Here is a 13,898-nt window from a genome sequence, read left to right as displayed (position 1 = left end):
GTGTAAACCAAAGTTTATTAGAGCTACACTAGAAGCATGACTGTAAATACATGTAAATATGTGCTGGAATTCAGCATTTATTTATTAGCCAAACTCATACAGCAATTCGGTACTTATCATCTGAAAGATCCATTCTACCCTTTTGAGTTTAGAGGAATGTATTTGTATTTCTATTAATAGTTTGTTGTTGTTTTTTTGTATGAGGTGAAGGTTCTGCAGTATTACTGAGAGAGACAGAGAAAATCTGCTTTATACATCACCATTTTTATCCAACTATATTAGCATTCAAAAGCAAAAATTCAGACACATTTTGATATCGGTTGACCTTTCAGGAGCTTAGTTCTTTAAAACAGTTTTTTCTTTAGATAAGTTTTTCATCTTGTTATGGCATCATTTACGTAGAATGGCTTTTTTGCAGTGCAGAGTTTGTTTTTCAGCAGATTTTTCCTCACAGTTAAAGTAATGAGCTGTTAAATCTGTGAATAATAGCATAGGAATTAAATGACTATCATTCCCCGCAAGATTCTTTTAGCATTTCCCTGAAGTGAAAGTTGCATGCTTCCACAGAAATATCTGTGTTTGAAGGGGATTCGTAATACCTGGCCTCTGTCCATCAGAATGGTTTGAGTTAGAAACACATGGAGGTGTAATCAGGTTTACTGTAACAGGCCGCAGATAGCCACGCTCGCTATAATTTCCTGAGGTGTCACTTTTACTAGCTCATGTAATTGAAATGTTTCTCAGCTCGATTTCATCGTGTTGTGTTTTGAATTATTTAAACATTTTTAAGATGTGATCACAGTTCAGTTTAATTTGTCTGAGAGAAAGACACCGCTTTGGAAAAGCTACAGAGAGAGTAAAGAGCTTGGGCTGACTCTGTTACAGCCAGCTGGTGGCTTAGCTGAGCTTAGTGTTTTGTTGCGTGAGTCTTGTTCAAAAAAAAGATGTTGGATTATTTTGCAGATGCCAGCACAGCGGGATGACTGTACGTAGTCGCTATAACTGTTGACAGCAGATAGATCCACAGAGAGAAGTTCTTATTTCAAGTGAACCTTTACAGCCAAACAAAAGCAGTCAATGAACAGCTGTATCTTACTCCTAGTATGGCTGCATGACAGGCAGAGCACTTGTTTATTGTTTGTCAATTCAGGATGTTATGCAGTTACTAAAAGAGACTCTTACAGAGGAGAAGAATACAATGAGTTGTTTTAATGTTATTCTAATGTTTAAGAAACATGCGTGTTTGCTTTGTAGCAGACAGTGAGATAAGAAGATCAGTACTACTCTAACAGATGCACTAAATGAAGTTGGAGCCAGGGGGCCGTTAGCTTACTCGGTTTAAAATCTGTTTGGAAATAGGGGAGAACAGCCTGGCTGTGTGTGACTGGGGGCTTTTTCTCTCTTGTATTTTTGCTAATTAAACATGCCAAACAAGTTTTTTTTTACATGTTTCCAGTCAGTGAAAACTAAGAGGCTGCTGGCTATAGCTTCATGTTCGTACAGACTTCAAAGATGTCTCACTCTTCATTTATTCGCACATAGATAAATAAGTGCACTTGTCAAAATGTTGAAAGTTTCCTCTAACCACAATGAAACACTTTCATGTAATTAAAAGCAACATATTCTGCTGCTACACAGAGCTCTGGAAGCAGATTTTCGCATTTTTCCTTCATTTACTAAGCCTCTCTGTTACCAGCGTGTCACAAGAGAGCATATGAAAACAAAAGGGCAAAAATTAAGCTGTTTGAAATAAGTGCCATGAAATTGAGCAATACATTTGCACAAATCCAATCCAGAGAGACCTTAGCTGTGTACCAGATCTGTGCGACTGTAACAGGCTGTGAGCAACGAGTTCAGACAGTTAACATACCATGCTAGTGATCAAATGAGGCATCATTTTTATTTGAGCAGATATACAGTATGTGCGAATACACTCAGTGGACACTTAATTCGTTAAACCTAGCAAGTACTGGGTTGAATTGGCTGGTGAGTCTAATCTAAACAGTTTTTATTTTCCCGGTTGAATTGATGTTCAGACCTGCTCTTACTTATCCTCCAAGTTTCAGCCTTCACAGTCTCTGTATGCGGCTTGCTCCCTTCTTTTCTGTAGCATTAGGATTTAGCTTCCCATAAAACAAGTGAAATTATTATTTCTGAGTCTTGGATATGCTTGAGGTTTTAATACCATTCCCTTTCAAGCTCTGGATTAGGCCGTTCCCAGTAAGCGCAGGACATCGCACTCAAGCTTACTTAATGCAGTGTTTTTATATGACATCATGCAATTTGCAGTGAAGATCCAAACATAGCGCTTCTTGTATAATACATAACACAGCTCTTTTGTGATACTTAAGCTCATATTTAGAGTTTTGCAGATTCCAGAGGGTTGATTGTGTGCCACATTGTTATAAAAAAGGTTTTAGCCAAAACACATAATTTGATGAAAAGCCAAGGCTGAGTGTCTGGGCGTCTGTTCGGATGCTCTTTTGCATTGCCCTGATACCTGCTCTTCCAGGTGAATCTTTAAACCCGAATTGTTAGGGAAATTTTAAAGTGAACTCTTTTGTTAGGCTATAGGTGTGTCAGCAGAAAACAGTGCAGTGGCCAATAATTTTCTGCACATCTGTCACCCTAGTATAGTCCAGACATGGTTAATTTATTTTTCTTGTAACCTTGAACAGCTGAGTTGTTCTTGGATGCCACAGTCTATGCAATGTCAACTTAGACTACACAGTGGGTTTAGAGGTTATCATGCTCCAACTGCTGTTGGTAATAACCTCCTTCTACCAGACATATATCAGCTAGTGGAAAAACACATTTTCCAAGCTCAGTTACCTTTTATGGTGTTTCCAAACAGTTGCCTTTAATTACATTATAATAAGTGATAATAATTGGAGATAGCTGAAGCTGAAGTAAGAGCAACAGACGCAAAGAAAGAATGTTAAGATCCCCTGCTCGCTGCTACAGAGAAAATTATGGTCTGCAACCATCTGATTATTTCATTCTGAGTGTATTATTTTTAGCAGAAAGAATGACCTTTCCAAGAGTCTTTTGTTTTCTCAGTGGGAGGTTTGGAAAACACAAAGGTATCCAGGCATTTGGAAGATGCACTCCGTAGTTTGTTTTTTATGTGTTCCTGTGAAATCATTTTCATCAGGGAGAATTTTCCCCCCTTTTTTGGATACAGCACTGGCAGACGGAACTGTCTCTCTTAATGTTCTTTAGTTTTGTCTGGCTGTAACGCGTTGGCTGAACCTTAGCCACTGTTTGTCTTGACAACTATTGCATGTTTGCAGAAATAAGACACATTGTGACATGCCGGAGTTTTATTTCTAAATGACATAATCTAAATGAAGCTCAGAAACACACATCCAAACCAGGAGGCCTTAAAAAACTGGTTTATATTACACCGTGATGTCCCTGAAGCTGCAGAGAGAGTCTTATGTCTTTATCTGTGCGCCTGTGTCTGCGTGGCTGAATTTGTCTGCATTTGTAACTATAATCTGTGATGACTACATGAAGGGAGCAGGCCTCGGTTGACCTGAGGTTTCACTTCATTTTGAGGCAATATCTGGTATTACTGTTGTTTTTTTCCTTGTTTCTTCATCAATGGAAGGGAATTTTTTTGGAATATTTTGAAGGGAGTGGCTGTTTTCGTTAAAATATTTGGAGGAAGCTAGATACACAGAGATTCCAGAGAATCCTAGACATAATAAAATGCTCCAACCTTCCCAGCAATATACAAATATGGAAAACATCCGCAAGAGTTTTTCAGGACCTACGTATATGCCATCTCTCTTTCTTCTAACTGTTCTGCGAAACTTAAATGAAAAACACACTGAATCGTGATATAACATCCAGGAAGTGTCTGCAGCACACAAGAGCCCAAACAGCTGCTAAGCTAAACCTTTGCCATAAAAATGAAGCTCGAGTGTAAAGGTCGAACATCTGAGCACACACATTGAATGTTTCTGGCTTAAAGAGGACTTTATCCCCTTGTCCTCTGTTTCCTTCCTCGAAGGACAGATATTTATACCAAGAGTTTGCTCATAAATGCACATAACAAAGCTCAAGTACTGTCAGCTTGATCCAAAGAAATGTGACCCATTACTGCTCCAGTTCTGACCCTCACACATTTCTTAGAGTTTACCTCAGTAACATTAATATTAACAAAAGATGTCATTCATAACATTCATGTCACTACCTCTGACTGCTAATTTGTGAGAATTATTACTCTTGTCATGTCACAATCATTCACTCAAGTCTGGTTTTCTTCAAGATAAGGGTTAAACACTTGGACAAGTTCCTCAGTTTGGTGTCTTTGCAGAACACTTCAACAACCCCTACACTTACTGTTAAATTAGTGCTCACTGGAAACTTCTTATTATAGCTTATTTTTAAAGCATCTGATAGCTGAGTGAGGGAGTGATGATATCGGCTAGAGCTTGAAAATTCTGCTAAACAGCAGAGGATCCTGCAGTAAAGGTGAAAGTGAGCTGTTAATGAACGGCATGGAATACTAAGCATGTAATATGTCTGCAGAACAGTTGCTTTGTGAACATTTCAGAGGTCTGTGTTTGGGATCTAGATTAGAAACTGGCGGCTGCAGGAGAATATTTCTGAAAGAACTGCAAGAGGAAGCTCTTGCGGTCCAAACATGAGACTGAAAGACTGAAAAAGAATTTGGGCAGAGGTACTGTTGATGAGGAAACGTCTGATTTAACCGATGGTTTTGTGCAACCACGCAAAGTCCTGTGTTGCAGGTTTTCCACAACAATCAGTTGACTAAAGCTCACACCAGATTCATTGCAGTATAAACAGGAGGTCCTGTTGTATTTACACTAGCATCTCACGACACATAGCACGTTCATGCAGACTGTGAGGCGAATAGACGGTGCTGATGGCGGTGATGTGGTGCAATGAAACAAGTAAAAAGTGAAGAGAATTCAAAGAAACTAGAAATTGAAAGGACTGTGCCAAAGTGCCAAAGAGTGAGGTAAAAGGAGAAAAAATGGAAAAATGTCTGCGATCCAGAGAGAATAAATAGTCTGAAGGTTCAGTTAGCGTGGCAAATTATCAGAGGCCTTTGAGACTGATCATCAGATACGGACTCAGCGGGCTGGGGAAAGTTATTGTCAGAATAACCAGCATATCAGCTATTCTTTGGCAGCCACTCACGTTCACTCCATTTAATTTTCCCTCTTTAGTTGTCTGGGACCATATACAAAAAACATTAATCTCCTAAGGAAAACGATGCATTGTACCAGATTTAACTTAATTTAACAGTCCCTGGGCAGGTCAAATAACAAATAGAAATACATGAAAACACAACATCGATGAACAAATTACACTAACCTATGTAGTTTACCTTACCTATGTACACTACCTTCACAGATGTCAAATTACACGTGTAAATAATATATACATATTCAACTGGTCAATGTGTGAAAGATCTGAAAAGAGTGGAAATATAAACAATCAATAAAGTCTGTTTTGTTTTGTGTTTCGTGTTGAGTTCAGACCTGAAATTCTGCCTTTTTTTAGATAATTTTAGTTTCTAATGTAGAAACTGTAGATCGGTGTTTTATCACCAAATGTTTTCAAAGTACAGAGAGTCTCTGGAAGGTCAGGGTGTAAGGTAACCTTACTCACAATCAGACTCACAACCCACATCCACAGTCATAATATTTTTATTCTACTCTGAAGCTTTGCCTAAAAATCTAAACTAATTAGGAAGAACCTCATAGAACAAACCATAGCTGCATCAGAAGTCCGTCAAATGGGGTAGATGATGAAATAAGTTTTGTTGTGGATGGTTATATGCATTTGTATATTAATGATATGTTTCTGTTAGCGTGTTCTTTTGTTTTTATGATTGTAGCCATCCTTTTATTTATTTATGAGTCATTTGTAAAAGCTCCACTATTGAAAATGTCATCAGTGTCTTCAGTTTGTTTGTTTTGTCTCTTCAAGCTACCGAGACTTTAATTAATATAAACACAAGTCCAAGAAAAACAGAAAATCCTGGTAGTCATTATATGGTCATAACGGTGGTTTCGTTTATGTCCCACTCTTTTTAGCACGATCAGGCTAATCTGAGTACAGAAGCTGCATCCTCTTCACTTTAAGAAACCTCTTCTCTTGTGAGGAATGCAGAATCACTGGCAGCAATGTTAGACAAATAAGCCTCCATGGAGCAGAGTGCATGTGTTGTCTCACAGCTGTGTGTTTGTGTGTGAGTGTGTTACCATTCAGTTTGCTATTTTTCCTTTTTTGTAAAGCGATGATCGATTTATTTTTCGAACTTCTTGCTGTATCCAAATGTTGACGTTGATGCTTCTGTGTGCTGTGGTGAATTAGTGTGTCACAAGGCACTGCCAGGCCAAGCTGGGTGCACCGTGTTGGTTCAGGGAAGGGCTTCTGTTTATAAGGTAATTAGAGTGCTTATGGTTCACCTCGGGTAACTGAGGTCAGACTAGTTTATGTCTAGATTTCAGGGGCCCCCCTGTAAGAAGATATGCATTACTAGCACATTTAAATAACCTTGTGGTGAAGAAAAAGGCACAGGTGACAAAACAAACAGGCTGTGTGTTGTCCTGATCACTCTGAATAAGTGCAGGTTTTCACAGTCTAGTGTGTGTGAAATCAAGTGTCAGTCACAACATGCGGGCATTGTGCGTGTGCAGGCCTGTGACTCCCTGATATTCTTGTAGAAAAGTGGCATGAATGCACCTGGGAAATCTTTCTCCCTTGTTCTTTCACTCATGAATATGAATGAAATCCACATGTGTTTCAAATTTGTTTGCCGATTTGCATGAAGCACATGAGCGAACGGCAGGCTTGCAGGGGAGAGAAGCTGTTGTTGCGAAAAGTGCCAAGGCTCTGTGCGTCAAAACTCGGCGGGGTTTTGTTTTGTGTGCTGAATCATAAAGTGCTTTGTGGTTAAGTGGCCGTGCACAAACTCCTTAATAGTTGTTGTTGGTAAGAGAGCAAAGAAGCATTCATGTCGTGATCCCTGACTCTCCCCAAGTGTGGAGCGTGATTAGGATAAGAGCATTTTCTGCTATTAAACAGTGTTAGAGGAGCAGAGGTAAATTGCTAAATAGTTTTTGGTGAATCAGGAGTTGTCTTGGTACATGCTGCATTTATAACAGTTAAGGTATCCGTCATCACACTTAATCCCAGCACTTCAGCGCTTCAGTGTTACACTTGTGTAGACTACAAACACTAGCTACAACCCTAACCACTACACAATGTAGGAATTTGACAGAAATGAGCAGTAATATCAACACAGTGCATTCGTTTTTGAGCATGTACTTCACTATATGGCATGTACATTTTTTGTTGTCATGTATTATCCATTTATCTCTGAGGACTTCCATTAAGGAGTTGTGGCAGATTTTTCACAATCAGGAAATAAATCATGTGGATAGTTTGAGGGTATTTTATAGCCTTAGTGCACCAACCTTAAACCCAAGCATCTATCATCCCATGTCTTTACAAAGCATGTTGTTTTAACTTTTAGACAGGTCATGTCTTTACCATCACCCTTTATCTCTTAGTTTTTGTGTCCACACATGTCAAAATACAAATGTTTAACCAAGTGGTGTCATAATAAATCAGTAATTTACATTTAGCCAATTTGTAAAAATGGAAAATGTCAGATAATACTTAGTTGTGTTTAAAGTGCTTTTTTATCAGCAAGGAAACCAAATACCAGTGCAATTACACATGTTTATTTAATAATATAATGAGAGACAGTACGGCGAGGTATAAAATGATAGAGATAATCAGCATTTCCCTGGATGCTAATTTAATAAAACAAAAGATGCAGCTCAGTAAAAATGAACTTGAACACAGCTTGGGATCCAGTTTCCATGGGATGCTGTTGCCTCTTTCGTGATCCTTTGGAGACGGACATAGATGTTTGTTTTCTCATGATTGTTCAGCTAACCCTGGTTATTTTGCTAAGCTGGTTATTTGCTATAAGTGCCTTCTGCCCTCAGGGGGATGTTATTACGACATGCGATATTGGGTCACGCAGGAAGCCATCCTCAGATCTACTCTCTCGGGGTGTCTAAATCCAAGCTTCTCCCAACATTCAGTATGCTGGGATGCAATCAACATAAATTGAAAGACAGATGTGCACAGATCTGCTGTATATGTTTTCTGTACAATAATTTCATACCTGCTTTACAAACTGATTTACAGTACAAATATGACAAGGAAAGATTAATAAGAGTAGCAGCTCTTGAAGTTGCCAGTTGTCTTAATCAGCGCTTCTGTGACAGCGTCCAGTGTGTGTGTGTGTGTGTGTGTGTGTGTGTGTGTGTGTGTGTGTGTGTGTGTGTGTGTGTGTGTGTGTGTGTGTGTGTGGTACATGCATAGATCTGTTCCTCAGTCAGTATGTTTCATACTATGCAGATCAACAATGGTGGTCATCTTGACTGATTTCAGGAACTGACCAGTACCTCATTTATGTGCTAAAACCCCTCTCTCTGATGTTCAGAATCACTGCACTCAATTCAACAACCCAGCAAATCATATGTACTCAGTGAAAAATACATCAGTGCACCATATTTGAATTTATACATAGATGCGTTACACATGGCCTGCTCTTTCCCCATTAAGAATCTCTTGAGTGGTGAGTGTTCCTTTTGTATGATAATCACTTGTGCATGAGTTAAAATGTTAAGTTTGAGGTAAGGGTTCAAATCTGGTTTTTGCGGGTTAATTTCCTCCTGTGGAAACCTGAAGAGTCACAAATGTTTTTTTAAAATAAAAAACTACCATAGTCAACTTACAGTCCTCTGAATTATGTTGAAATTCAAAGAAGTGTAATTAGACCTGAGCAAACATGCAGAAACAGACACAGCAACGAGATCTGCCTACAGCTGTTTGTGTGTGTGTGTGTGTGTGTGTGTGTGTGGTTATGTGTGTGTGGTTATGTGTGTGTGGTTATGTGTGCATGTGCGTGCATAACAAAATTAGTTTTAGATTTCTTCAAACACGTTCATATAAACAGCCTGAAATATTGGAACAGTTTAGTTTTTACTTTTCTTAAAAGCTTGAAAGTCAGTGTTTGGTATGACCACCTTCATTCTTCAACACAGCCTGAAGTCTCTTAGCGAGCTTTCTTCTAATTTCTTTAAGCAGTCTTCAGGAATAGTTCTCCCAGCTTCTTAAAGGACATTCAAATGTCTCCTTTGGATGTTGGCTGCCTTTTTGTTTCATTCTCTGTCAAGATGATCCCACATTGCTGTAATAAGTCTGAGGCCTGTGCTCTGAGGAGGCTAATCAATGACTGACAGTGCTCCTTGTGTGTGTTTTTTTCCAGGTATGCTTTTACTGCACTGGCAGTGTGTTTGGGATAATTTTGCTGAAAAATGAAGGTGTCGCCAATCAGATGCTTTTAAATAGTGTTGTCAACACGTTCCATCAGCATTCACAAGATCGCTGTTGCAGTCCTAAACATGACAGAGTGCCAAGCAGATGGCTATAGAAAATGACTGTTTTACCTCTTTCCTGATGTCTTCCATATATTTATGACCCAGAAATCTTACACTTGGATCCATCTTTCCATCAGACCTGTTACCGATGATTTTCAGTCTAGTTCTTGGGTAATTTGGCATACCTCAGCCTTTTCTCCCCATCTCCCTGGGGGAATGGGTTCTCAACAGCCACCCTTACACTGAGACCATTTCTAATGAGGCTTTAGTCAACAGTAGATGGATCAACTGAAGGACCTGACGTGTCTCTCAGGACCTGTGTCATGTGTTTTCTGGATTTTTTCCTATTTCTTAAGGACATGACTTTTAGATACTGTTCATCTGCTGTAGATCATTTTTAAGGCCTGCCACATCTTCCTTTGTTCTCCAGTTGTCCACTTTTTTAAGTCCACACTGTACATTATGCTACAATATGGCAGCGTTTCAGCTAATAGCTCTTTGGGAATCAACTTGATTGTGCAAAAAATACTATTGTATGTCTGTCAAACTGTGTTATCTTTGGGAGTTTCATGGATTCAATCAGCTAAAGAAATGGAAACAAATTATGTGTTCTTACAACAGACTAGTAACAAAGATACAATTTGAAATTGGCTCTTTGCTAAGTTTTCTGTTATGTGTAAAAACAACACTGGTTCATCCTGTAAGTTAAGAGCCTTTTTTATGTTTCAGTGATTCATAGGTCAGTGTTAAAGGGTCAATAAGCATTCCATTTAAGTAATTGTTTTATTGGTGCTGAAGTACTACAGTATTTTATACCCGTCAGACTGTGCTATCTTTGGCATTTGTTGTCGATTCAGCTAAGGAAAGGGACAAATTATATCTTTTGGGACAGGTTGCTAAAGTGCCCAAAGGTACAGTTTAAATGTTGTTCTTTGTTAATATTTTTGTTATCTGTAGAGAAAACATTGGTTCATCCCTGTATGTTAGGGGCCTTTTGTAATACTTTAATTATTCATAGGTCAGTGTTAGGCTTAACACACCGAAAACATTCCTCTGAAAATGTTCGGGTACAAGGAGTGGACTGAACATGAGCGGAAAAGCATTTTTCGACCTGAAGAAGTGTTGCTCAAGATCACTTAAAAGAATTGTAAGTCTGGTTCCTTGGAAGCAAAATACAAAGAGAAAAAGAGGAGCTCATTTCTGTATATTCTCACAGTACTGTATATTTTATGTAAATACACCTTTGGTATTAAAGTAGTGAATTTGTCTTCTTATGCACATGTTCCTTTGATATTTTACAGAAAGAAGTGTTGCAAGGGCTTTAAGTTTGTTCTGGGCCAGTGCATTCCTGAAGGTATGAAACTGGATATCTCTCCTGTGCTTCTCTGATTATTTTGGGAATTCTTCCCAAACCCATCCAGTCTTTAGTCTTATAATATGTAATAATAAAAACTTAATGGTAGATGGATCTGAGATGCTCAGTTTCTGTTTTCTTGCTCATACTGACAAAGCGCTTCATTTATGTCCAGACTATGACGTATGCGCCGGCGCCCCCTGTGAGCAGCAGTGTACCGATCATTTCGGCAGAGTGGTGTGTACCTGTTACCCCGGCTATCGCTATGACCGTGAGCGTCACAGAAGGCGAGAGAAGCCCTATTGTCTGGGTGGGTACACCACATACATATTAATCAGTGTCATCTTTTAAAATAATGTTTGATTATTTGATCTTAACGGTCATTTAAAAGAAGCCTGTGCTCCTTTTGTACAAAGACAAAATACCTTACGATGAATATTTTTTATATATATTTCTTTAAATTATCATGAGGTTGTGCTTGTCAGTAAAACCTAAGTGACCCGAAGTGACACTTTGTCTTTCTTTTATCTCCCTCTTGTCACCGCATGATGCAGACATCAATGAATGCGCAGACAAAAACATGACTGCATGCTCTCAGATCTGCATTAACTCTGTGGGGAGCTACAGGTGTGAGTGTGAGAAAGGCTACTTCCTGGAAGAAGATGGGAAAACATGCACCAAGGGGGAGAGAGGTGAGATTGACATTTTCTCTTCAGCCAAGGTCACCTCACAGTCAGACGTGCCCTTGAATAAAGAGACTGACATTTTGTCTTTATTCAAGGGCACCTCTGACTGTGACGTGAAGCTGACAGCTTGTTATTGGTGTATGTGAGCGAGAGAGGGAGGCGGAGGAAGAGGGGGGGTACTGCAAAACACAGACACCTGGGAGTCATTAGACATCTTCGACCCTTGTGCATGTCAGAATGGTTCTGTCTCCTCAACGTGCTGCTGCCCCTTTGACTCCTGATCTTTCCTGATTTGCTGGGTGTATTTGAAGAAAGCTCAAATGTTCTAGGCGATAAAAAAACATTTTTTTCTTATTTTGCCTCAGATTCAGTTGCAATGAAGCAGTAAAGTGCTAAAGATTTGTTACTTCCTCCCTTGTGTTCATCTTCCATTGCATACTATAGTTCAGCAAAAAGCTGGAGAATGAGAAACTGCGGTATACATCATGCTGCCACTTTATGTCCCGCTGTTTTGTAATATAGTGGGGGAAAATAATATCCAGACAGTTTCACCATTCAACCACAGGCTCGAGACCAAACTAGAAGAGCTACAGTGTGCTTTTTATGGGCTTTGTTTCCATAGGAATGTGAGGTATGTGCAAGTTTATTGATTAGATATTATCGTTTTATGTATTGCATATGAGAGCATGAGGGTGGGAATGGATGTCTGTATCTGTGTGTGCCTGTATGTCTGTGTCTATATGTCAGGTTGGGTATCAGACGCCACCTCTCTAGGGACATCCCAGGTCCTCCAAGGTATGGAGGCCTATCTCTCCCCACCACTCCCCCTGCCAGTGGCAGACGCCCTCAAACATCGGTGCGTTGGTGGTTCTTTGTGTCCGGGGGTGGGCGTCCAGGTACACACCGGCTCACTCCTGGTGGCTGCTTGTCGGGGCTTGGAGCCTGGGGCTCACTCGGGCCACTTCGGGGGTGGGGTGCCCCCGGCCTCTTGGCACTGCAACCCCCCCTGGCTTCTGCTCCGCGGCTGCTGAGTGACCCCTCATCTGGGGTTCTCCTCAGCTCTTTCTGGGATATCGTGCAGCTGCCCCTCTGTTGGTCTTCCTTGGTCTCTTGTGCTCTGAGGGCCTCTGGATGTCTGGAGTCTTGATCTCCTCCATACCTGCTTCATGCCCTGGAGGACGGGGCTGTGGCCCCCCCACACCCTCTAACAGATCTTTACATGAAGGAACCTTTTTATACAAGCGCGTCCATGCTCACAGGTGTACACACGGGAGCTCACACACACAAACTACACCCTTTTTGGCTCCTACCTCAAAGCACACTGTGCACTGTCGATCTTACGTGCTGCACAATAATGTTTAATATTTAGTATTTACTGTTATATTCACATACACTCAACAAAAATATAAACGCAACACCTTTGTTACTGCTCCCATTCCCCATGGGATGGACGTAGAGACCTAAAATTCATTCCAGATACACAATATAACCATCCCTCCCAAACAGTGGTCACAAATCAGTCCAAATGTGTGGTAGTGGGCACATCTGCTATATTGAGATAATCCATCCCACCTCACAGGTGTGCCACATCAGGATGCTGATCTGACATCATGAGTAGTGCACAGGTGTACCTCAGACTGCCCACAACAAAAGGCCACCCTGGAATGTGCAGTTTTGTCTCACAGCAAAATGCCACAGATGCCACAAGCAATGAGGGAGCGTGCAATTGGCATGCTGACAGCAGGAATGTCAACCAGATCTGTCGCCCGTGCATTGAATGTTCATTTCTCAACCATAAGCCGTCTCCACAGGCGTTTCAGAGAATATGGCAGCACATCCAACCGGCCTCACAACCGCAGACCTCGTGTAACCACACCAGCCCAGGACCTCCACATCCAGCAGGTTCACCTCCAAGATCGTCTGAGACCAGCCACCCAGACAGCTGCTGGAACAATTGGTTTGCACAACCAAACAATTTCTGCACAAACTGTCAGAAACCATCTCAGGGACGCTCAACTGCATGCCTGCCGTCCTCATCGGGGTCTTGACCTGACTCCAGCTCGTCGCCGTAACAGACTTGTGTGGGCAAATGCTCACATTCGATGGCGTCTGGCACGTTGGAGAGGTGTGCGCTTCACGGATGAATCATGGTTCACATTGTTCAGGGCAGATGGCAGCTGAGAATGTCCCAGTTCTTGCATGGCCAGCATACTCACCGGACATGTCACCCATTGAGCATGTTCGGGATGTGCTTGACCGGCGTATACGACAGCGTGTACCAGTTCCCACGAATATCCAACAACCTCGCACAGCCATTGAAGTGGAATGGACCAACATTCCACAGGCCACAATTGACAATCTGATAGACTCCATGCGACGATGTGTTGCACTGCATGAGGCAAATGGTGGTCA

The 13,898-nt window shown here is 40.8% G+C and overlaps 1 protein-coding gene across 5 annotated transcripts in view; it reads left to right on the top strand.

Moving 5' to 3' along the window:
* ccbe1 (collagen and calcium binding EGF domains 1) overlaps positions 1-13,898 on the top strand; it is a 47,453-nt gene that overhangs the window by 16,175 nt on the left and 17,380 nt on the right. For all 5 annotated transcript variants that reach the window (XM_076886594.1, XM_004549663.2, XM_004549662.2 and 2 more), the window contains 3 exons: positions 10,748-10,800; positions 10,976-11,110; positions 11,355-11,492. In XM_076886594.1, coding sequence (XP_076742709.1) covers positions 10,748-10,800; positions 10,976-11,110; positions 11,355-11,492 — 326 coding nt within the window. The remainder of the gene's footprint in view (positions 1-10,747; positions 10,801-10,975; positions 11,111-11,354; positions 11,493-13,898) is intronic.

Source organism: Maylandia zebra, linkage group LG7 (assembly GCF_041146795.1).
Source record: "Maylandia zebra isolate NMK-2024a linkage group LG7, Mzebra_GT3a, whole genome shotgun sequence".
NCBI lineage: Eukaryota > Metazoa > Chordata > Actinopteri > Cichliformes > Cichlidae > Maylandia > Maylandia zebra.
Note: the sequence above shows the minus strand (reverse complement) of the source record. Positions and strands in the feature narration are given on the sequence as shown.